The sequence below is a fragment of the Hypomesus nipponensis genome, chromosome 19 (genome assembly GCF_054491055.1).
Source record: "Hypomesus nipponensis isolate SF chromosome 19, ASM5449105v1, whole genome shotgun sequence".
NCBI lineage: Eukaryota > Metazoa > Chordata > Actinopteri > Osmeriformes > Osmeridae > Hypomesus > Hypomesus nipponensis.
In genome coordinates this window covers 10,500,265-10,526,389 of record NC_140379.1, presented here as the reverse complement: position 1 = coordinate 10,526,389, position 26,125 = coordinate 10,500,265, and the positions used below count along the sequence as shown (strand labels likewise).

At 41.8% G+C, this 26,125-nt stretch overlaps 1 protein-coding gene across 1 annotated transcript in view; it reads left to right on the top strand.

The window, feature by feature from the left end:
• Window positions 1–26,125, top strand: part of LOC146246966 (coronin-2B) — a 31,927-nt gene that overhangs the window by 1,210 nt on the left and 4,592 nt on the right. Inside the window, exons 2-5 of the mRNA XM_084682034.1 lie at window positions 19,431–19,631; window positions 24,562–24,678; window positions 25,061–25,210; window positions 25,619–25,783. Coding sequence (XP_084538160.1) covers window positions 19,431–19,631; window positions 24,562–24,678; window positions 25,061–25,210; window positions 25,619–25,783 — 633 coding nt within the window. The remainder of the gene's footprint in view (window positions 1–19,430; window positions 19,632–24,561; window positions 24,679–25,060; window positions 25,211–25,618; window positions 25,784–26,125) is intronic.

The window sequence follows — 26,125 nt, the reverse complement described above, 5'->3', positions numbered from 1 at the left end:
TTAAAGGAATAGACAGAGAGACAGAGAGAGAGAGAGAGAGAGAGAGAGAGAGAGAGAGAGAGAGAGAGAGAGAGAGAGAGAGAGAGAGAGAGAGAGAGAGAGAGAGGGGGGTGGGTTGGGAGAGAGTAAGCAAGATGATAGAAATAGGGAGGCTTAGAGAAATTAGCACAGCAATTCAGGACTTTGCTGAGACTTAACCTTGATCAAAATAGATCACTCACTGTAGAAAGTGGACAATTGGCTATTTACACACAAACACACACACACATACACACACTTGCAGAGAGAGAGAGAGAGAGAGAGAGAGAGAGAGAGAGAGAGAGAGAGAGAGAGAGAGAGAGAGAGAGAGAGAGAGAGAGAGAGAGAGAGAGAGAGAGAGAGAGAGACAGACAGAGACAGAGAGAGAGAGAGAGAGAGAGAGAGAGAGAGAGAGAGAGAGAGAGAGAGAGAGAGATACTTCTTCCTATGTTACAAGAGTTTTTAGATGATCATATTAGCATGAGTGGTCTCTATGGCAGTATGTATGAGTGTGTGGGTGCTGTGTGGGAAGTTGTTCTCCATGGTAAGAGTGGTGGGATGAGAGGTCAGTGTTTTCAAGGTAGCCAAGAGGCAGAGGAAAGATCAGGTCAAAGTCAAGCACTTAGACCTTTTAGAATATCAATACAATACAAACACTGCAGAGAACACTAAAGATTGCTATAGGATACGTTTTGCCATGTGCAATAAATAATACAGCTGTAATTTGCTCTATTTTTCTACCAGGTACTATTTGTCTACAACCTATGTAGATGTAAGCCTACTACTGAATAAAAATACAGCAATCCTAAAATTCTATCATTGTTATTTTAAACAACAGTGAACAGATGACCGAGCTCTCTCAAAATATAGGTACTTCAATTGAAGGTTGATTGTTCAATTTTTATAAATTTTGTATACTAAAAGGTGACACTTTCATAACACTTTTCACTCTTTGCAAGGGGTGCCACATAATAATAAATAATAATTATAATAAATTGTATTTGGAATGCACCTTTCTTGCACTCAAAAGATTACAGTACAGCAAATGTTCTATTTTATACCAATAATTCTGGAGATGACTCTGTGAAGTGGGGAGGAAAGATAGGTTTCGGTTGGAGAAAAACAGAATGAGTAGGTGGTAAAGAGTGGATAGATGAGCTGAGGTGAGAACAAGGGGTTCTGTGGGTGGGGGGAGGACTGAGGCGGAGGATGTAGAAGAGAGAGGATGTACAAGAGAGAGGGTGCATGAGAAACAGAGTAAAGGTGAAGCAATGTGTGTACGTGTGTGTGGGAGGGGGGGGGGGGTGCACTGACGGTAAGACAGTATGTTTATGGTTCTGCCTAGTGACAGAGTGTGTGTGAGTTCTGTGTGTGTGTGTAACCTTGGGGGATGCGGGACGAGGGCTAACATGCTGATGGAGCTAAACTGCCCAGAAGCCCATGGAGACAGCCCCTAAGTGATATGTGCGGAGTGTAAGTGTGATACTGTGTGCTGAGAAACCCTGCCATGGTCCACTTGCATGCACGCAGACACATACTGTACAACAGCATACACAAAGTCAATGAATTCCTTTGCACCATCTTCCCACACAAGTACACACATGCATGCTCACATTACAATGACTGTGAAATAAACACTCTGAATAATATGTTCTGTTAGGCCTTGGCAGAGTCAGAACTGAAGAGGAGAGGCCAATGGACTGATATAAAGAGAGACCAATTATAAAGGAAGGATAGAACAAGTTCATCTTGGCAAAAGTAATAATTGTAGTTGACAACAGTACCATTTTATTGAAACTCAGTATTTTAGACAAAACCAGAATGACAGGTAAAGAAACACAGTTGTGCAAAACTGAGTAACAGGATCACCTGTGAGGGGTTAATGTGTGGAAAGGGCATAGTCCTCAAAATGTACTGCACCAACAGCACCTGGGGGCAGATGAGCAAGGACATGCAGGGGAACTATGATTGGAAATAAAATGATGGAAACATTTGAAAGGAAGGAAAAACTTTTCCAATATTTGGTCTTTCTGACCCTGCTCCTGGTGAGTAATCTATGTGGTAGGTTTTTGCTCCAACCCTCATTACAACTGACCCGGAAAGAAGGGGAGTGGAGGATGGGTGGACTAGGGGACAATGGCAGGAAGATTGGCAGATTGGTTGAGTACCTGTTCCCCAGGGTACACCGCACCATGAAAGATTCATGTTTTTGTTGTGAAGTCAAGATAACCTCTCCACAGGATATAGTCCATACAGAACTAGAAGACTTCAAGGATCAGCCAGGGGTGATATGGCTAGACAAGTTTTATATTTTATATCTAAACAGGTAAGCATAACAAAATAAGTCAGATCTGTAATGCAGCCTAGGAAGACCAAGATGCCTAGTGCACCAAACTGTCTTCCGTACTAGAAACTACACCACACTGGTAGATGCAAATGATGTGTAAGTAGGTGGGTGGTATGTTCCCGACAGGATAGGGTATCTGTAGTACGGAATATTGGAACATTTAATTCAATAGACTTAATTTGCATACAGTTTATGGACAGGTGTGTGTAGGTGGAACAAATCCTTGGTGCACTGCAAAGTGTAAAATTCAAGTGCCTTTTCTATGTGTCTGTCTGAGAATCCTGAACTAGGTCTCTCACAGTAGCAGACATATTCAGCTGCTATTGAAAGAACTGTAGGAGAGCCTTGTAGCTAACAGCTGATCCCGGGATTACAAATAAACGTTGAAAATTATAAGTTTTCTGGAACAAAAAAACCAGCATTGCCCCCACATCTACAAAGGGCAATAAACTATGGTCCCTCCGTCAATTGTGGCCCTAAAATGTCCACCACCTCCCCTTCCCCCACCCCAAACCTCCCATCACTGTTTCCAGCTTGGCTTCTGAATCCATGTTGGGCCCATGGGAGTCACATAATGGCACCCGAAGGAGCGCTCAGCACAGAAAACCAACCCCTTTCAGAGGTTGAGGTCATGTGGTCTAGTCTGCCAGCTGACCTGTGAACTCTGAGGTTCCGTGGGGACTGTTGCTTGGTGGGTGGTGTGAGTAGGGATGTGATGAGAGGCATGAAGCTCTGTTTGAAATTCAAAACAGAATCCAAGCTTGGAGATCTTTATCAACTGAATAAGCCTTCAGATGCACTTGGCAGCCCTAAAGGCAGCCAGTAGAAATGACACAGAGCATTTGCCGAATATTTTGAATACCCCCTTCATTCCAATGTTTGTGTGTTGTACAGAGTAACCATGAAAATCGTTCACTTGTGGAAGGATACTTGCAGACACAGCTGCGTTCCAGGATTTGAAAGCAGGGAGGGGAGAGGGGGAAAGAGCGAGCGAGGTGTGGTGTCACTGCGTCAGAAATATCTTATTGTTCCTCCAAACACCAGTGAAACCCACCAAACCAACACTCAAGGGAGTTTGTGTAGATGGTGACAACAATTGTTTATGTCCCAGCGATTTATGGAAGGGACACACACACTCAAAGCTCTTGTGTGTTAAAGTGAGGATGTGCATACAGATGCTTTCAAAGACACACACACGCACAAATACATATACGCTGAATTGGCCTCGCTAATGATAGCTTTGCCCTAAACTGAACTGATATAACCCATAATAGCATTCAAGCACTTTCTTCATGAAACTTGTGCTTGCAAATGGAGTGTCTGCAAACAGTACAATTTAGAATAGATACACATGGTGATCTGATGTAAAGCTCACACATGGTTAGGGAAGGGCTGAAAAGGATGTTCAGAGTGTTTAAAGCAAACCTTCCATAAGTTGCACTGTTTATGTCAGCCTAAGTTACATAACAAAAAGTTATCATAAAAAATGTGCGCTCACTGAAAAATGGTGTGTTAATGAACAAAGAAAATTGATTTATGATAGTGCTGTTGTGTGTGTATACATGTGAGTGTAAACCTTTGCAACCAGCAGCTTTGCCACAAACAAAAACTGAATGCCGGCTGCAGCCCCACTCTTTGCTAAGGACTGCCTTCCCACCAACCATAAATCTTAATTGAGCCTGATTCAGAATACTGGCCATTTGTCAAGCTTAGTGTCTGCTTACACACACTGCAAGCACATTATGCTGGCGGTTGAGCCACTAGCCTAGCAACCAAAGGCTACTCACCAATATCCAAGCAATGCGCAAACTGCAGAGACTGATAACCATCATGAAAGCAAATAAAGGTTTTTATTTTGCATCGTTTCTGCGATGGGAAGTAAAGTAAAGGGATACAGAGAAAGACAAAGAGAGAAAAGGAAGGAAAGAGTGAGGAAAATAGGTAAAGAGTAGTTAGGAAAGGAAGGGAATAAAGCTAAAGAAATGCATTCACTGTGGGATAACATTCAGATCAGATGAGCTCATGGCTTGTCTGAAAGCTACCTCATTCTTTCTGTGTGGTGTATGTGTGTGTGTGTGTGTGTGTGTGTGCTTGCACGCTTGTGTAGGAGAGAAAAAGAATGTGAAAGAGACTGTCCAGACAGATTTTATATTCTGTTGTAAAAATCTGTTCAGCGTAGTATATTTCAATATTCCACCACAGAGTAGGATTTTTCCCATATGAATGTGTGAGGTTACTCACACATTCATATATTTGTTTACCAATAAATTGAGCTGTAATGGTGCCCACCAAAATGATTCTAATTGAGCAACATGGCCAATAAAAAGTTTCAAACATAAAGGGAAGCACTCTCTTTTTCAAAAGACTGCAGTTCTTTGTAATCATTTTGTATTGCCCAATGGAACCTGCTTTGGGAAAAAGGGAGTATGTCATTTATAAATATCTCTGTGTGTAAAAGAAGTACTGAGGAGAAAGTGGCAGCTTTACGACCATCCCATTTCCCATCCAGCTGAGATTCCAGGCTCATCCTGGGATGAAGAGCGAGCGTGTGTATGTGTGTAAATGTGTGTTTGTGTCTGTATCTGTCCAACACTGTCTCTACAGACCACCAATAAGCATCTACAGTACAGTGTTGCGCTGTTTGCTTGTGTCTCCTCAGGTAGTTCCCTCTCTCCTCTCTTGTTTTATCTTTATTTTAGTCTCCATGCTTCCCTTTCATGTCTTTGTTTGTCACTGTCTTTAACTCAGCTTTTTCTCATCTTCATAATTTGTCTGTCTCTGTATCTCTAGTCCGCTACAATTCAATTAATTTCATTCTCTCTCTTTCTCTCTACCTCGGTTCCTTATTTCTCTCACTCCATGGATCCTAAAGCTCCAGTCAATCATCATTATAAATAATAAATGATCAGTGATAGAGGATGCCCTCTACCAGGGCAGCTCCACTCAGTGAGAAATGGAAGACTGTAGTCTATGGACCACTATTGAGTAGATTCAGGATGTGGCTTGTTTTGAGATATCAGCCACTTTATGAAGATGATTTACTTGAAAGCATGTCGCAAATGAGCAGGTAAATACAAAACCCTACATGGCCCTGTCATATAAACCTATAATATCAAGCTACCTTCAGAAATGTGCTATATTTCACAAGTTATTGTAGAGGACTTGCCCAAAAACTTTGAGCTCGATGGAAAATAATGAGCTGCGTTTGTTAGCATCTTCCAAAAAGTATCTACTGCAGCCAGGCAAAAGCTCTGATTTTATTATAACCAGAACTGTTGTTTCAGTATCTAACTTTGGTATCTTCACTATTGCTGATGATGACATCCAAATGGAAAAAATGAGAGTAAGCATCTGCTAAACTCATCTGGATGGTTTATATACCCTTTTTTGGGGGGATCTTTTTCCACCTTAATTTATTGATCGGAATCTGGTGGAATTGCACAATTCCCAGTTCCGGGATATATTCTGAGAGTGATACATCTGAAAGCTGTTCTCTGGGACTCTGAAGGAAAATGCTAAATGGTGCAGTAAGTGAGGAAGAAAGCCACCTGGACTCTTTATGAAAGATATGGAGGAAGACAGATTCAGGCTTTTATTGAGGCCATTATTTTGAGCTTTGATCCACGGGTTCTTTGTTATTCAACCAGGTTGGCTCCCAATTGTTTTGTAAGGTTTACTGGTCATGGGATCGATTGTGTTACTACAGTCCAGTATTGTGCAGTTTTTTGAAACCAGCTATTTGGTAAATGGGGCTGGAGATGAGCATGCGCTATAGAGAAAGCGGTGAGGAGTGGGTTGTCTGCAGAGAGGGTGATACATAACGGCCACATCTCCCATCCATCGAGGAAGACACAGGGGGTCATAGTCTGCAGTGAAAATGGTTATCATCTTCATACATTCATTGTCAGGTTGTGTTTAAATAATGAAAGCGTTTAACTTGAAGAAATGCAAAACACAATACCACAGCACTTGGACAATGTTTGGACCCATTCATTTTGTGGTAATGGGATGTGAAAGAGACGTGGATTATGTTGTATCCTACCCCCCTTTTCTCATTAATGACATTATATTACTTTCGTATTCCAAAGACTTCCTATTAATTTCTGCCATCTGGCTTCCCAACACTATGCCTAGGGTGACACAGTGGCGATGCCTGTCACAAAACATGGCGCAAAGACAGTAGAAGGCAAGAAAAGGTGAAAAGAGTATACATAATCATGCCTTATTTACATATGAATGGCCCAGCTTCTGGAGTAAACAACAGTATTTCCTCTGCTTTGACTGAAAATGAATGTTCAATCCAAGTACATTTTCTCATATGCCCCCCCAAAAAATTGTGTTATCTGTGTAATTTGATATGAAGATTAAGAGAAATTGCAAACAAAGCCCCAGCGTTTGGGCAACACTTTGGATGGGTGTATGATGGTTATGTGAGGACACAAGCATTTTTACTGTGTTATACTTTATGCAAAGAGAAGTACCGAGTTTCACTGAGTGACGACAGCCAGGAGCTGCCAGCTAAGAGGCAGCTGGGACTGCATTCCAGCCCAGTGCTTCTTGTCCCTGGGAGCAGCGAGTTAGAGATTTCACTGGGTGTGCATCTGTGCCGGGAGAAAATAGTCCCAGTATGTAACTTTTTCTCCCTCCCCTGTGTCATGAAACCAACCCCTACAAGTAATCACTAGTGAACACTGTACACAGGGTTTTCAAACTTCACACGAGACGATTTTCCCCCTGTGGGATGAGTTCCATCTGTGTCACTTTAAATCTGTCATGTAGGGTTCCGCAGGGAAAAATGTTAGGGGCCAGGAGTTTGTAGATTGGCAGCAGTACTGTAGGTTGAAAACAGATGTTTTGAACCGATTTCGATTTGTCAGTGTGTTAATGTGGATGGCATTCTATGGCTTTTCAATATAAACTGAAAGTTGAGGTGAAATAGTTATTAAATCTAATAGTTGATGCAAAATGTTACCTTTGCAGAAGGTCATTGAGAGTAAACCATTTTTTTATAGCCAGCATTGGATGGAGATTTCTGGGCGGAAAGCCATTTTTTATGTTACCAAGTTATCTAACTTATTCCACCATCTTGGGAACATGTGTTGGCCCAATTTTTCATCCAGATTAGTTTTACCACTTTTAAAACTTAACATAGGATTTGACCTTGCCAGACCTACACTGTCAAGCCCTGATGTCTGGACAGACTGCTAGCCAGGTGCTACTTTGCTGACACAGATCCCAGTTTTTTGTGTGTCTACATCCTGCCTGCCTCTTGTCAACTAAGGTAGGATAATACACAAGTAATCCTACTGACAAAGAGAGACAGAGCTGGGAATCTGAACCTGACGAATAAGGGTATGATTCCACCCCGTCAGGGGAAACAAATATTTTGGGGTTGTGGTTGGGGGAAATGCTGAGGGAAGGAGCTTAGCGGTTGCACAAAAGCACTTTGTCATACTGTACACATACTCAGTAAACTAATTGTCTGTTGGTAACCTGCACGTTGTGACCATTCAAGGTCACAATTTGTAATGAGCCCAACAGTGGGCTAGTATAAATCCTCATTTGCCCATATGACCTGCCTGCTGCATTTAAGTCTGTCTACAGACAGTCATGCTGAGACAAAAATGAATAAGAACACATATGGCCAATAAACATAAAGTTTATTCACTATAATAATATTTATTCAATACATAATTAATGAATGAATTGGCTATCTGCTATCTGTTATCTGCTACTTATCTGGAACAGCAGTCTCGCCAGAGTCATGTATGGAAGAAAAATAGAAACTAGTACCTACATTAGTTTAACACCCAGTTATGTGCCCAGCTGTTGGACCTTTTTAAGGTAAACAGTTCATGCAGGAGGTGGTATAAATATAATTTTATCACCATGGCAGCTTAGTTAGATTGTGATCTGGATGCAATCCCCTAACTGACGCAAACAAGAGAACACAAACAGGAGGTGCTGCCATTGATCCACATTACTTCCACTTTAGCCTGACTCTCTAGACCTCCAGCCAGATCAGACACCCCTTAGACTTTCTGTTTTCTAAGAAAATGGTTAATGTTTGTTTAATGCAAATCTCAGTACCTGCGCAACAACTCCCCTGCTAGCGTCTAAGCCAACACAGCTCAGGAAACACCTTGTGTATCAAGCATATTTTAAGTACTCCAAAGACAAAAGTCAAATGGGAGAGGAGTCCATAGTGAATTTCAATGAATGTTCTAAACTTAAACATTCCTATCTCAAGAGAGTAGTAAGGAAAAAACAGGACATACAAAATATTTGACCTTGAAATTATAGGACTCTGTATGTTTGTGAAATACAATGGCATTCAATCAATAAAGAAGATCAATTTAACAGCCTGGAAACATGTTCATGATGAGTGACCCACAATAAACCAACCACACACTATGGAACTAATCATGGTTGCTGATCATTTTCCATTTACTTTGACTGAGAAAATGTATGTTGATAACAACGTCTTGCAAAATGTTAATATAGTGCACCCAGTCACTTTCTCAATATAATCTCAATGTGTCACCACATACCACCCAAACATTGTTTGAAATAACCCTGAAGGTGCTTGCCAAATGAACACACAAAGAGCGAGTATTAGCATACTAACCATGTGGTTTGTTTTGGGTAAAGAATGCTCGCCTGACCGACTGAGGTCATTTAAAATAGGTCAAATTCACGGTGCACCAATCTTTACATGCCCTGTGTCAGTTCAAATGAGGCATTACGAGTATACAACACGAGGAGGGGACAGCTGTTCATGGATTTTTGGCTCACAATGATGACATGCGTGAGTGTGCATGGATGCATGTGTGTTTGTGATAAACCTCCCATCCCCATAATAAAGCAGCTTTTCAGCAGTTTAACTCAGACTGACAACACTTAGGAAATACATCCGCTCTGTCGCACTACCAAGCTGGTAAGAAACCCCCTTAAGCAATTGTTGCTGTGTGTTGGAACCTTACCTTGGTTGGAAAACCTATTAAGAGTCTCTTTTTCACACCCCCTATAATTAACTAAACAGTAACATCTGGAGTTCAAGACCTACTAGCTCTGCTGTTAAAAAACAAGCGATTGTCCACCTAGTTGGTAGCTGTTGTCTGGGTGTGTCATAATTGACACAATCTGTTCCCCTCTCTTAGCATTTCACTTTATACTTGCCTTTATTTACTTGTAGGCTATCATAAAAACTCATCACAACCCCAGATTTCTTTTTATATGGAAGGCTTAACAAAGATCTTGGCATAACCTAAACCAGTAAACACTTTTTCACTTTGTCTGTTTGTAGTGTAACTGGCTTCTTACAGTTTGAAAACAAATGTTTTGGTACTGTAGAGGGGACCTTGGTAGACTGCCTAAGGACAGTGGGAGTCGGCCTAAAGAGATCAAAGGAAACAGACTGATCAGCCTAATACAACGTTGATTTATGTGATGTCGCTACTGAAGTAAAGAAATTGTATGAGGTAACTGCGTTAGGATATACAGCTGACCAGAAATAAGCCTGTTTCATCAAGGCTGATTTGCTTTGAGCTGTTGTTTGTTGGTGCATTGCTGGTGTCTGTCTGTCTGTCTGTCTGTCTGTCTGTCCAGGGAGGTTGGGTGTATGTACTAAGATAATATTTAGGGTGGTGTATTTGCAAGATTGGTTCAAAGTTGATTGATTTATTGACCAATTGATCCCGTGTATACTACTTTGAAAAACTCTGGAAGCTTGGTTTCAGAAAACCCTGAAATCCGTATTCAGAAGATGGCGGTACAGTAACAGTGCGATCCCCGTGGTCAAGCCCAGAAAGAGAGTTCAAGCTGGGCTCAAGTCTGCGGTGTCTGAGGCCCCCTTCCTTCCTTGTTTCCTCTATCTCCCCTCTTTTCTCTCTCCAGCTCTTGCAAAAACCAACACAGCCATGGTTGGCCATTGACACAGACAGTCAAGAATGTCTGGCACATGAAAATCCCAACTACACTTTCCTTGACAGCCTAAAGTCTCCTCCAATTTGGAAATAGGATCCTTTTGCTCCAGGTCTGTAACAGAGAAGAGTGACAATGGAATATGTGAACTAGCCCACTGAGTAGCTTTTAAGATAAGAGGATGAATAAGGAAACTGTTAAGGGTTGTTGAAATTACAGGATGTTCACTTCACTTAACGGATGTTAAGTGATGTTTGAAGTCCAACCCTTTTCAGGACCTGTTTAAGTCATTGATTCATGTAAATGAGAAAATGATTCAATGAAACTATGAAATGTAAAAATGTACTTAAAAACCATGACAAGGTGGAAATCACTTGTTGATTTTATTAAACATGCCCTATACTTTTACAAAAGAATAGGGAGGTTGTTTTACCACCAGGATGGATATAAACAATGTTTATGAAGGACCTTCCCCCTCTCCCGTGCCAGATGATAGTGCCATCTGTGAGGCTTTAGCTACTTGGACCAATGGCCACAGGGATTTCATTTCATACCAGGTGATCCCTGGTTACTTACAGTAGACTGCATCATGGTTGGCAAGGTGTTGACAAGTGAGAGGAGGCAATCTCAATGTGAGCAGCTTGCTTCTTGTGGTCCATAATTAAACCCTGTATCCTTGCTGGCACTGTTTACCATACTACATTTAGCACTGTAAAGCCTCAAATTATTACACAGTATTTGTCCAATGTCCCTTGAAAACTCCAATATTTCTGTCTATAAGACGGAGGTCTCAGCAGGCGTTCAAGTGCAGTTAATTGACAGAGAGGAGAAAAGCTGAGTCATAGTCCAGTGGCATCTGTCATTTAAGGTTGCCTGCCTTCTCCCCACGTACACATTGTCCATCCTCCTCCAGCGCTTCTCCCTCCCTACCTTTATATAGTCCATCTGTTTCAGTCTCCCCCCCCCCCCTTTTTTCTCCTTTCCCATACCCTGAACACTAATGACCTCAGCCGACCATGCAGGGAAGAAAAACAACTCCCTCAGGTCAACTCTTATTCAATCAGATAAACAACAGGACCAGGCCTGAATCGGCATCAACGGAAGCTACTACAAATCTGTGCAAGTGTGCTTGAGCTTGTTGTACGTGTGCGGAGGCGGTACGTCGTGAGTATGAATACACGTCTTTGCGAGGTAGTTGAGGGAGTGTAAAGTATATGTGAATATGAATGTGTGTAAAAGCAGTAGACAGCATGTGCTTGTGCATACACTTGAAAAGTGAGAGGCCCTTGTTTATGTTTTAGAACCAGGGATTGTCATTACAGTTCTGTCCTTCACCCTGTCACACACTGTTCCACTCTTATAAAGACTTTGTTCCTCAATCTTGGCTCCTTTGATTTCAGTGAAGCCTATCCAAACAAAAGTGTACTATCTACAAGGAGATTTTGTTTTGGTGATCTCAAGGGTTCTCTTTTTCATCTCATGTTGCAGTTGATCTTATCTTCTTCTGGACTACAGACAGATGTGTTTGTGTCTGTCTGTCACAGTTTCGACCAGGCCTTCTGTAGCTTGTCTGTGGTGTGGTGTGGTCAGGATGAGACTCCACTGTTTTGCTTTTATTGTCTCCCTTAATTTCCTTTATACCGTTCGCTCTCTCTTCCTTCTTCTCTCTCTCTTCCTTCTTCTTTCTCTCTTTCCTTCTGTCTCACTCTTTCTACTCTTCTCCTTTTCTCTTTAACTCTGTCTCTATGCCCTTGATATCGTGATGATACCATCTGTTTTCCCTTGCTCTCTCTCTGTTTTTCTTTTTGTCTTTCTCTTTCTATGCGTCTCTCATAGATGCAGAGAGACAGAAACATGTGTCCCATCCAGCTCACCTGTTCTAAAACTCCTTTTCTTTCTCTCTCTCTTTCTCCCCTCCCCCTGTCATTGCAGCCCATCTCAGTATGCTCCAAAAAGCAGGAGGCAGGAAATCCTGTGAGACACAGACAGGCACATAGGGCATTATTAATTTAGACCATTCCCCTGGCTTTTTGGATGACTGACCTGATATGTGCTTCTGACAAAATGGGTCTACTTTGTAACTGGAGGGAAAGAAAGAACGAAAGGAAGAGAGATGTAAAGGACACATGGAGAATGTTGTGTATTTAATTGTGTTTTCATGTGGATACACGTGACCATCTTTTTTACTTCTGTACTTAATTGAAACAGTCCTTGTCACACATCGACTCTACAAATAGCATAGTATCTTGCAAATGTCCCTAAGTAAATATCATGTACGGAATAATACTCGAAGAACTATCTATATTTGCCCTCTGAGATCGGGAACACATACCTGGACACTCTTAACTCAATCCTGCTTGCACCAATAGCTGTTTAAGTGCTTTCCTTTCCCCTTTGTGTCTTACTGTGTGTTTGTGTGTGCGTGTGTTTTTCTGTGTGGGCTGTCTGCCTGAGAGCAACCATTACTAGACCTTCTCCAGCTCCTGTCATTATCGCCGAATCACATCCTGCCATAACATACTTGGCCCTTAAGCCACGCACAAACACAGACAGTATGTACAAACACATCCGTTACACTGACAACATCTCCAAAAACCTGCCTTCTCTGTAACCAGGAAAAGCTTAGTGAGAACTGCCCCGATTTTGCATTAACATCCTATTGCATTAATATCCTATTGCATTAACATCCTATTGCATTAACATCCTATTGCATTAACATCCTATTGCATTAACATCCTATTGCATTAACATCCTATTGCATTAACATCCTATTGCATTAACATCCTATTGCAAACAATTTGTACTGTGATGTATTTAGTGTATAACAAGAAGATATGCAGTTCTGCTGTTATGAAAGCTATTGTTGTCTTACGTACTTACTTCATCGCAGTATCAGCTGGGCATCAGAGACCAGGAAGAAGCCCACCAGGAGTTTATTATACATGCCACATGTGGAGGTCCAGGAAGATATTTACTTGGGTCCCAACAAAACACTTAAAACAGTCCAAAGCAAACAAAATAAGGGAAACCACAAACAGGAAAAGATCTACCAAAGTACCACAGTCTAGTACCACACAGCCACCGCTCGCTCATCCAGGCCCAGGCTCCACCCCAGCATCCTCAGAAGCAGCCCCTTCTGCCTTGACAACCAATTTAATTAATGCAATCAATATTATAACATAAGCAAAATAAACATCCAAAATGAACTCCATAAATTATTATTTCCAAGATGTAACTGAAGGGTACTGAGTACATGCATTACTCTGTAAAATTTAGCTTTTCACCCCCCCCCCCATCCTCCTCTTCCTCATCTTTTATAGCTGCACAAAGTCATTCTTGCAGTGACACTCAAGGCCCAATAAAGAATATTTTCTTGGATATTGTGGTCTACACAGAGAGAAGCATGTGGGGTATCCAAAAGAACCAGTGGGGTATTTATATTTGCCAAATTGACAGAAATACAGTATCACATCATTGAATGTCAATGAATGATATCAATGAATATCAATGAATCTCAAGCCCAGGGAACTGTTAATAGCCACTAGCAGCCTCACAAAGACAAGGCACAGTGAGTGACTGTCACCCCATGGTTTCCCTTTCAGCCATTTTTCCAGTTTCCGCTGGTCCAGCTTCCTCCCAATTGTCATAAGAATTTGCATATTGGAATCAGTTGGGGTTTGAATCATTTTTGTTTCTTGATTTTCAAAGATGAATGCTGTCAATTTTTCAGGAAGTGGTTGAGTGTGCACTTGGGCTGGAACAAACAATGTGTCATTGACTATTGCTGGGTGATACTTAAGAAGTCGTCTGCATACTGTATATTTGATTTAAGATTTATGTGAAACTTGTCAGGCATTTGGACACCAATGCTCTTTGGTTCCTGAATGGCTCATAGCAGAAACTGTTACTTTTGTGCTTTGAAAATAGCATCCCTCTATTTGGCAGTGAGTTAGATTCACTGCATTATGATGAGAGAAATAAGAGGTCAAAAAGAAAAGAGAGAAGAGAGAGAGAAAGACAGAGGGGGAAAAGCAGACATAGGCTGTAAAAGATCAACAGTGACTGCAGGCAAGGTGTGGAAAACTCAATAAACACAGTACAGACCACTCTCTGGAGTGCTCTGCCCTAGAGCCAGTTACACATACATAGATACACAAGCCCAATCACACAGTCACACACAATCACACATAAACACAGCTCCCTCCTTACAAGAAGAAGGGCAGACACAAGCCTTACTCTCCACCTGCAGGGTTTCTGAATACAGCTACACTGGGCCGTTCACCTAAGGCCTTCCAATCCATTTTTCCTTACAGATCTCACAGAGGAATCAAACATAAAATACCCGACAGTGCAGGATTGCCTTGGAGTCCAGATTTAACACAATACCTGCTCCAGTATAGCATAACCTTTCTGATAGACATTTTCATCACAAAGTCAACCTTCCGGGACCATTGAGCACAGGGCTTTTTATTGGACATGGGTCCAATGTTGCATCTAGTGTTCAAAACAATCACAATAAGTTTTTAGCCCTTTAAATAAATATTGCATATGTGGAGGTGGATGTTGTTTTTGTGTGTAAAAATACACTATTTGTCTGTCAATGATGGGAAAAGCACTAAAGTTGTTCCTGTTCACGATCCATTGTTGAGTAACAACGTGAAATCACATGGGTTTGTTATTGGAAAGAGATTAATCTGTTCAGGCAAGAGGTGTGATCTGATATTTATAGTTTCAAATTACAGTGGCGCAATGGTAAAATAAGAGCAACCACTACTAATTGATTTAGGTCTAAATTAAGTGTTTGCTAAATTCCAGGCATCTTCTAGACATGGTGATAGTAGAGGATAAGAATCATGAATGGTTTTCGTCTACAAATAAGACTAAAACCTTTTTGGATCAAGATGGAAGAATGCTACAAATTAAATATCTTGGGTATAATTCTGTAGTTTCACTATTAAACACAGCCGTTGTAGGTCATACTTTTTCTTGCTGTATTAACTTGGTCCAATTGCTGATTGTTGTGAAACCATGCAGTTTAGGAGTAATTCCTTTATGAAGAACTGCTCATGGAGGAAGGAGGAGGAGTGGTGAAGCCTTAGGCAGAAGAAGAGTGGAGGGAGGATGAGAGGCGGAGAGATGGAGGGAACTGCAGGGGGTTCTGGGTATCTGCCAGGAGGGTCTTGTGATTCTTAGGCGGTGGTGTGTGTGTGTGTGTGTGTGTGTGTGTGTGTGTGTGTGTGTGTGTGTGTGTGGAAGAGGGGGGGACGAGGTCACTGAGGCTTCTGTGTCCAAATGGACTTAACATTTTGCACTGGCATTTGGGGCTGAACAGAGGAAGCACACGAATTCCCAAAAAACTTACTCTAACTGTAAACATTAACATGTCACACACACAAATGCATACAGTAAGAATTCAGAACACAAAATAGTATGTCCTGCTTGACGGTTTAGAGTATGAAGACTCCACCTTATTGAAACAGAACATGGGGACCTTTAATTCAATTACTTTGCTTGACTTGGTTTGCTTTGGCCTTTGTTCTCCCAAAACCAGCACAGATGATGCACTGATATTATAATGCCTGGTGCATTGTTTTCAGTCTGGCGCATAAACAACCAGAAAACTACTGAGAAGGCTCTCTCACAAACTCTCTTTCTGAAGCAATATCCCAAGGCAGTAACAGCAAGATTGCACTCCCTACCCTAGACTCAAGTGTGTATCCTGAATTGTCAGCTTAGTATTGCTGATGTGCTAATCAGGCACATTTAACATAATGCTATGTTGGAAAAATGTATCTACCTATCTATCTAAGAATGTTGACTAAAATGTGAACATATTGTTGGAACCAATTCCCTAGTTCTCTACACACGTTTTGTTACAGTGCACAGACTAAATATTGACTGCACGGTCGAGATAATACGTCTTTGGTACAACCTCCAACAGAAGGAAACCATCGGACATACAGGATGAGGACCAGACTCCAGGATACAAGTGTTGTCTGATGGTGGAGAGAAAATGTGTTTTGTTTGGTCAAATCTGTTTAAGACCAAACAAGAGTTGTTGTGAAGAGAGAGAGAGCGAGAGAGCGAGAGAGAGAGAGAGAGAGAGAGAGAGAGAGAGAGAGAGAGAGAGAGAGAGAGAGAGAGAGAGAGAGAGAGAGAGAGAGAGAGAGAGAGATGGTTTAGCCCAGGCCACAGCAAGGAGATTGCCTTGAAGGCCAGAGGACAATACTTTAACTCCAGCAGAGCTGTTTTCATCTGGACGGGTGTACAGTAGGGCTGGAGGGTGGGAGGGGTAGCCGACGTCAGTGGGAAAAGAAGAGGAGGACTTGAGGGAAGTGGGGGCAGAGGGGAGGGGATGAGAGTGAAAAAAGAGAGAGAGACAGACAGAGAGGAAAAGCAAGCCAGCAGACTCAGTGAATATGCAGAGAGAAGCTGAGAGATACTGGCAGCTCTCTGAGGGAGGCTGTTAGTAACCTGAGAAGGGCTTGACCAACAGTGGCTAAATTGTGTCATCACACTGTATAAACAACACTAAGGTAAGATCATGCTTTCACTAGAGGGATAACTATCCAGTGTGTTTGCATGGGAGAGCTGCTCTGATATGGGTGGTATGTGCTCAGGGGAGCTTGTCTTGTCCTTACAACTCTACCAAAGTGATGAAGTAAAGTAAGTTGTGGCTAAGGCTTAAAATGTGTGAAAGATGGCTTAGCAGCCAGGGAGCTAGCATCAAGGGAGCTAGCATCAAGCCAGCCGGACATCAGATGCTAGCCTTCCCTCTGTCAGGGGGAACTGCTGGATTTATGGGGTTGTAGTGCTGTTTGCCTAGACAGAAGAAGAGATGTGTACCATAGAATGTCCTTCAGACTGAAGTTTGAAAAAGCTTCTGGATGGGAGAGACTGGAACAAAGCTTTGAGTTTAACTGAGGGACTGCTGCTCCACTAGGCTGCTGACAGTGTTCCATGTACACTTGCACACACACACACACACACACACACACACACACACACACACGCACACACACACACACACACACATATGGACAGTTCCTCCATGTCACAAGCCCGTAACAAATGAATGGGTGTCCTTGTAGAAAGGGCTCAGTGTAATGCCAGGGTGTCTTTCTCTAACTGCACCCTACGGCCCCTCTTAGCTACCCCTCTGTTCCATATTCAGCAGGCCATATGAATGCTCTAACTTCCAAGATGGGTTCAGAGCAATGTGTTTACTCACCCATCTACTCTCTTGATGTTAGGGATGTTAGGGGATGTTTGGGATGTTATAATGGCAAAATCATTGAGCTGAATGGGTAAATTATTGTGCACAAATCTAAGTAACTCTTTGCTACAGGTACTACAATATAAAGTGTACAATACATCAAATCTACAAACAAATAGCTTATCTGTGCTTCTTGTGCTTATAGTATATCTGATATAGGGTGAAGGTTGTATCTGTCAGCTGAGAAGCTTTTATAGTGCTGTGATGGCTCTCTGTGAATGTAATGGAATGTACTAGATCAATACTGCATGACTCCACCCCATTTAGTGAAAGTGTAAAGTAGAACAGAGTAGAGTTGCCATGATCGGTGTTACCAACATACATCTTAGTGTACTAGATCTTGGTAAGGACTAGCATATCCTTGATTTGCCCCATAAGGACCTGGCTACATACAGTACTCTGAGCTGGCCCACGTGAGCATGGTTGTGCCAATGGTACTGCATGCCAGACCAATCAACGGTATTGGAGTCCAGATCAGACAACAGGAAGAGGCCATTGGCATCTGGGTCTCAGAATGTCTGTGGTAGCATACACACTACCCATTACTGTCCTCCCTTCTAACAATGGTGGATTGAGGTTGGGGTGATGTCATCTCACCACATGGCCAATGATCGAAAAAGCGTTGTGCATTCCCTAGCTCAAGCACTCAATCTTGAATGCAAAAGTCTCTCATTGGTTTCTTTCAAGAGAACCATGATATAGAGTTGGACATTTCCCCACCCCAATTCCAATGTTTAGCATGAAGTGAAAAAGACAAAGACTTAAAATAATTCAACTGTAAAATGGTAGTTTCAAGCTACTTGTTTTTCACCCAGTTCCTCAATTATGGTCTGGTTTAGTGTGACCTTGGAGATTTCTATCTTATGCCACAAACCAGGAATTCAATCAATACATTCTTGTGGGGAACATCAAACAAAATGAGCAGTTTGAACCACAGCAAGTTTTGTGACAGAGTTAACCACTTCCTCCCTTTGTGGAATGACTGGAACCTTTTTAAATAGGGTTGATTCACTGATTTACAAGAATTTTGGCACCTAACCAACTAACAGTATCAAAGACTGGACATGTTAACTGTATTTGTTACAGATGAGTCATTTTACTGGAACCACCTACTTGTGATTTCAGACAAAAAAAATGAATAGCCTGCATTGCCAACTTGAAAACTCTGAAACAAAATATCAGTACAGCACATCCAGTTTTTGATATTTGACAGTGCAGAAGTTTCACTCCTGTGACTAACATGAGATGTGATTCCCCACCTCCTCCATCTGAATGTCATATCTTGTCAGTACAGATTGGCTCAAGTTCTTTATGATTATGGGGGTGTTGGCACTAGAATGTATTATCCAAAGGAAGTTCATGGACTAGACAGATGAACTGTGCATTAATTGTATAGTAGTACATTTATTGCAGTTTTTGGTACAAGCAGTTTAAGACCAATCTCATTCAAACAGGATGATTCTCAAAGATATATGTCTGGATTGATACATGTTCGAATAAAAATACAAGGTTTGTTGATTGCTGAACCATAGCTTTGTTCCATGAGGGGGTGGCAGTGAGAACTGGGTGTCAGCAATGCTGATTCCAGTATTTCTTACCAATGTTGACATCCCCCAATCACATTCTTACCTAATTTAATATGACGTAATGTTTCCCACCACAGATGAATAACTTCATCATCTTGAAAGGCTTAATGCCAGCCTTGCAGTTTCTTCTGCATAAAGTCTTGAATGCCTGTCTGTTAACCTTCTTTTAGGTTATACTGTGACACTTTACTGCATCTTTCTGTGTTAAGGTACTGGGAAAAGATTGAACAAAGATTCAACATTTAAATCAAAACGTAATTTTATTTTCTCCCCTCACCAGATGTCATGGCGTCCAACATACCGGAGCTCCAAGTTTCGGAACGTTTATGGCAAGGTTGCCAATCGGGAGCACTGCTTCGACGGCATTCCCATCACCAAGAACGTCCATGACAACCACTTCTGTGCCGTCAACGCCAAGTTCCTGGCCATTGTCACAGAGAGCTCTGGCGGAGGGTCCTTTATCATTATCCCTGTCTCTCAGGTAATCAGCGTAGCAGGTTCACTGTTCAGATGTTGGTTCATTGGGTATGAACTCTCAAATACAGTGTGTTTTATGATAGGGAGTAGCCTAATACATTCAATAATATATTTATACACAGAAAGGCACTGTAGAAAACATATTCCACTGCAACGTTTTAGTTTGATCATTACGCAAAATCCACATAGCTATTTCCTTTATATTTCACAATGTGATAGGCCCCCTACAACTGTCATAGTCTTCTATACATGATCTAATGCAATATCAAGTAACTGAAACAGTAAATCATCAGTCATTACTGGGATGATGCTGTTTTTAAATTAAACACAGCACTCTCCTTTCTATGGTGAACAATTCCAATATGCTCTTTCAGAGCCAGAAACTTTGAGCCAACGTTGTAACAATGCTAAATTGCTACTTGGAGCTACTTGCACATAAATACCTCAGAAGGGCATGGCTGTAATGGAAAATGTATACCGTTCTCACAACCGTCCTAGTATGACATTTTAAGGAAAATGCTTTAAGATCTCCAGAGGAATCTGCTTTAAATAAATCCTCATCATTATTTGTAACAGTCATAGATACTAGTAGATGACAACCACTGGCAGGAACACTTTTGGAAGGTAATTAGACTTTTGCTTTTCCCCCCCAAAATGTGGATGATGACACAAAATCTACAGAAAATAACCATGATGTAATAACCAAAATTATAATTTTTTATGGAAATGAAAATGAATAACTACAGTCAGGACTCTTATTCTTTGCTACAATACTCCAAATTCAAAAACTCCTCTATAAAGTTATATTTTACGTATTTAAACATCAACTTCATAATTATGATGTATTGTGTGTGAATAATGTGGAAAATGTGAAGAAGTCTGGATACTCTCCAGTGGCAGAGTGTAAATTATTATAGACTTATGTTAATGTCATTGTTTTATTGAAGAATCTTTCTTGTGTGGCTAATTGATTGACCTTTCATATAAAGTAATTATTTTAACATATAAACTGTTGTTAAGCCAGTGTGAACAGATCTTATCATAATGTCTAAGTTTAAGCAAAATAAACAGCAAATGTTTACAGAGGTACACTTTCCCTTTAAGAAAGATATTGCCCATAAGGTGCCTCAACTGCTCTTGGCTGCAAAGCCGTTTATCCCGAGCACCAGCCAAATCAAACTATTACAAGGGAGCTGGCTGCACTAAGCTGAGCAGCCTTCCCACTGTGCCCAGCCCCACCCTCAGTCTTCAGAGTGTCTGAGCTATGCTTTTGACTTGTGGACAAAGCCAGGATTCACCCATCAAACAGCTAGAAAGCGGCATCAGCTTTATTCTAGTGACTAAAGTTAATCTTTATGAAAGGATCTTAAAACTATGATCGTAAATGACTTGCCAAGTGCAAGATTTTGAGTATGGGTGTGTAGCAAAGGGGGATGTTTTGTTGTAAGTTTTGTCCTTACGCTTAGATGTGAGGTTAACCTTCCAACATGAGGCACTCTTAAAGAGAGATGACACCCAAAGGATCTATGGTTACATATCTACATCACACTCACTCACATACACACAAGGTCATTTGCATTCATATTTCAAAGATACTTTCATCCAAAGCACCTTCATTCACTATAATAAAGCTGATTTGGCCTTCTAAGAGTAGGCCAAGTGAAACAAGTCAGACCTCAGGCATAAAATAGTCGTCCTTGAGATGAGAAAGATCAAGAAAGACTTTTGAGACAGATGAGAGTTGAGAGTGACAAAATCTTCAGAGAAATGCCAGTGATATAGAAAGTAAATAATGAACCTGGGAAACACTATGCTAATTAAGGAAAAGCTGTTAGCAGAGAAATGGGTGGCCCAAGAAAATGGAAAAGGACTGCCGGGAATTGACTTCTTAAATTTAGAACAGCCATGAATTAAAAGGGGCAGATGTGGCACAAATACAACAGTCATGTGTGCATCAAATGAAATATGAAGCCCACTTAAATTGAATTTTCACATTGTGGTGAGGTAGTACATGTGCTAAATGTGCAGTTATGAGCTTTGACTCATGGGAAAATTCATGAGTCAATTCTACTCTTCCTCTCGTCTGTGTAATTTCTTTGCCCAGCTCCTTCACTCCGCTTCCTGTCCATGGTCACACTACATTACCCACTATGCATCGCTTTGTCCTACTGTATGACTTTGTGTCTGGCTGAGTGAATGACTTTTGTCCTTTGAGCTGTCTTATTATATTGATGTCAGTTATGGGCTTCTTTCCCAGACCCCGACATTGAAGAGCCATGAAAGGAAGCCCATCTTTCACAAGAGAAAGAATAAGAAATGTATTGTGCAATCTGAGAGGCATTGCTTTTCAGTAGGCTTTCTGCTTATATCCAGCCTTTACCGTCCCCACCCCCTGCTTCACACACCATCCCCACCCCCTGCCTCACATACCGTCCCCACCCCCTGACTCACACACCATCCCCACCCCCTGACTCACACACCATCCCCACCCCTGACTCCCACACCGTCCCCACCCCTGCCTCACACACCATCCCCACCCCTGACTCCCACACCGTCCCCACCCCTGCCTCACACACCATCCCCACCCCTGACTCCCACACCGTCCCCACCCCTGCCTCACACACCATCCCCACCCCCTGCTTCACACGAGCAGACTGTGGTCGATTGATTTCCTTATAGAAGCGTGTTCAGGGGTTCTCTTGCTGTTCTGCTTTGTTGACAACTGTAAGACTAGGAGTACACACATTCCTTATCATTAAGCTACAGAGGCAGAAAGATGGCAGACATACTTTAGTCCAAGTTATGATAAAATGGTGCAACTGAGAGTATACCATCCACTAGGAGGTGAAAGAACCACAGTGGTTCCAAGTGGCACCAAAATAGATCCGGAAGGCCTTAAGCCCCTTATCATGGTCAAGTGTATTCCTGTCAGTTTCGACTGCTTGGGTGCAGTGTAAGAGTGCAGTGAGTGTGCATGCTGTAGAGGGAAATTCAACCACTGTGTTACCACTTAGTCATGTACTATTATAATCCTTTCTGTCTCCCTCTTTCCTCCTCATGTCATTCTCTCTCTTCTGTTCTCTGACCTTCACTCCCCATTCTCTCTCACTTTTTCAGACTGAATCACTCACACAGACACACACAGCAGTAAGGGTAGTGTGCTAATAAGCAGGTGGGAGTCAGGTGGCTGAGCGGTTGGGGAATCGGGCAAGTAATCAGAAGTTTGCCGGTTGTGTTTATATTGTGTCCTTGGGCAAGGTACTTTACCCTACTTACCACGGGGCAATGTCCCTGTACTTACTGTAAGTCGCTCTGGATAAGAGCGTCAAATAAATGTAAGCAGGCTTTTACAGATTTTTTCCAGGTTGATTAAAGCCATACATCATGTCCAACAGCATGTCCTCACACATTGTGGAAGCCATGTAATTGCTCCAGACAAAATTGATGCTGGTGTTTATCACACTGCCATGGTGTAAGCTTGCTTATATAAAGAGGTGTCTCAGTGTGAAGGCAGCAGGAGGACCCCAAACACAAGGAGAGACCGGTGGGTAGTCAGGATCACAAAAACCTAAATGTATTTATTGTGTCAAAAAAAACAGTAGCAAGCAGGGTATATTCACATGACAAGGACTAATTTAAGAAGGGGCCATATATACACACAAGACCAAACTAGACACAGGTGAAACAAATGAGCTCAATTTAACCTGACGTAGACACTGAACAAGACACAGGAGCAGCTAATGCCAGAACACAGGGAAACACTAGGGCAGGGAAAACCCAGAACTCAGGCTAGGGCTCAACCTGTATCCAAAGTATTGTAAAGCAGAAGTTTAAATCTGACAGAGGAAGAATCTTTGTTCTAGAAGAGACTACAGAGGAATTCAAAGACATTTAAATGTACAAACATGAGTAAATCCCTTTGCTTAATAGATTAAAAACTTCTGTCTGGGAAACTTAACACAGAGACTTGTGTTTTTCCTGAAAAGTCTCTTTGACTGATTTTGTGTTCAACCCAAATCCAACCATGGTCCTGTGTTGGTTAATTGCACACTTTCAGAAAGTGCAATCTTCCCAAGCATCAAGCTTTTACAAGATTCACGTTTTTTTTTTGTTGAGTTGTATCATTAATTTTTTATGTTTAATCAGATTCATTGTTCCACTCAATCTCCCGACATCTATTAGCCCGCTGTGTCTGTTTCTTTGGATCTCTAGCTGCCGGGGGAAATCAGAGTGGAATATGAGTGTATGCCATGCCAGTGCTCATTTGTAATATAGTACTTCATATATGTCTAAAGGCGTTCATTTTAATGTTGAATCTTCTTAGAAGGATGTTATAAAAGGAATTGATGAGATAGGGCTTCCGACATGACAGGGGTCTAAGAAATGGCTTGTTGGGATGTTTTTACTTGAAGCAGTTGAACAGCCTACATTCAAGTTCACTGCAAACCTGGGAGCACTTTGGGACACTCATGTCAACATGCCTACATGCTTGAGTGTATTCACCCCCCCCCCCCCCGTCCTACACCCACACACACACACACACATGTACACGCACACACACAAACACAAGATTAACTCATACACATGGGCACAAGCATAGCTAAGAATGTACAGTGTGTAAACCATTAAGCACCAGTCAGTGTTTCAACGGGGCATGACCCCCAGTTATTTGCCAACTCTCAAAGGAGCTAAGAAATAGGTCAGTGGATTGAAGTTATATCAAACATTAATGACATCATCCCCAACATTGAGAGGTCTCCAACCAGACAAAGACACAGCGCCACACTGTGGACACTCTGCTGTACTACAGAAATACATAGATCATTTCATTTTTTATTTTGGCTTACTGGATTGTATGAATAACAGTGAAAAACAGTTTGTTTTTGTTGACAGGTAAATATAAATCTTTGCTCATACACAAGATTTTCTTTCAGGCTGGCCGCATTGAACCTCACCACCCCAAAGTATGTGGACACCAAGGCAACGTGCTGGACATCAAATGGAATCCCTTCTTTGAGAACATCATTGCATCCTGCTCTGAGGATGCCTCTGTAAGTGACAGTTTGAAAACAAAACATCCAGTTAGGAGTAGTCTTGTTACAAAACGATTAACTATTCTATGAACTATTTTGCATATGTGGGACAGACCTGTGACTGTGTGTGTAGGTACTGACAATGTTCAAAATAATTCTAAAAGCCATAACAGCAATAAAACAGCAAGATGTCCGAACAAATTAAATCTTATCAAGAGGGTGGTGGTTTAAGGAGTGTGGCTGTGCAATTGAGTCTTAAGGCAGTTGTCAAAGGTTGTATAGGTTGTGCATGAATATGTATCTTTGCATATGTGTGCATGTGCATGACTGTCTGTGTGTATGTGTATTTGTGTGTATGTGTGTGTGTCGGTGGATATGAACGAACATGCGTGCACGCCAGGTGCGGGTATGGGAGATCCCCGAGGGTGGTCTTCGGAGGAACATGACGGAGGCGGTCCTGGAGCTGTATGGTCACAGCCGCCGCGTGGGCCTCATAGAGTGGCACCCCACCAGCAGCGGCATTCTCTTTAGTGCTGGCTACGACTACAAGGTGATGTCTGCCAAGGCTGTCCCGCCACACACAAGAAACACACACAGATACAGTAACGCTCAGCATAATGTTACAAGCTTTAGGATTAGGGAGCAAAGGATGTGTTTGTCTTGTGTTATGTAGATTGAGGCAATGTAATAGTTGTTGCTCTTGCCTATTTGCTTGACTTGAACATTCAACTAAGGATTGATTGAAAAGAAAGACTGGCAGTAAAATCTGTTGTTTATCATTAACCTAAATGCATCCCAAATCCACATTGTTTTCTGTATTATATCCTTTTAGAAGAACTAAACTTTAGGTACTACTGTCAGAGAAATATGGGACCCTTACATTTAAGTATAACATGTCATCTTAGTGCCACCTCACCCTGATCTCTCTTTCACTCCTCGTCTGTGTGTCTCAAAACAGATCCTCATCTGGAACCTGGAGATTGGGGAGGCTGTGAAGATGATTGACTGCCACACGGACGTAATCCTCAACATGTCCTTCAACACGGATGGCAGCCTGCTCGCCACCAGCTGCAAGGACAAGAAGCTGCGCGTCATTGAACCACGCTCGGGAAGGGTCCTGCAGGTGAGAGGGGACAAGGGGGTCTACTTGTCATGAGGAGGGCCTAGGTCAGTTTACATACAAGGCTGCCTGGACTCAAAGCTGTCATATGCTTCCAAACATGCCATTTGATCACATAAAAACTAAAACCACAAATGCAAACTAGGACATGTTGGATGCATATATGCACAATTTCAGGTAACCTAATACATGCATAAAAGCATGCATACATGCATCTGAGCAAACACTGTAGCACTGAGTCCTAAACAAATCGATAGATAGATTGACAGATAGATATATCTATAAAAATAGATGAAGTCTTCACATAATTGAACTGCTTCTATAGTTAGTCTTTCTAAGGTATCC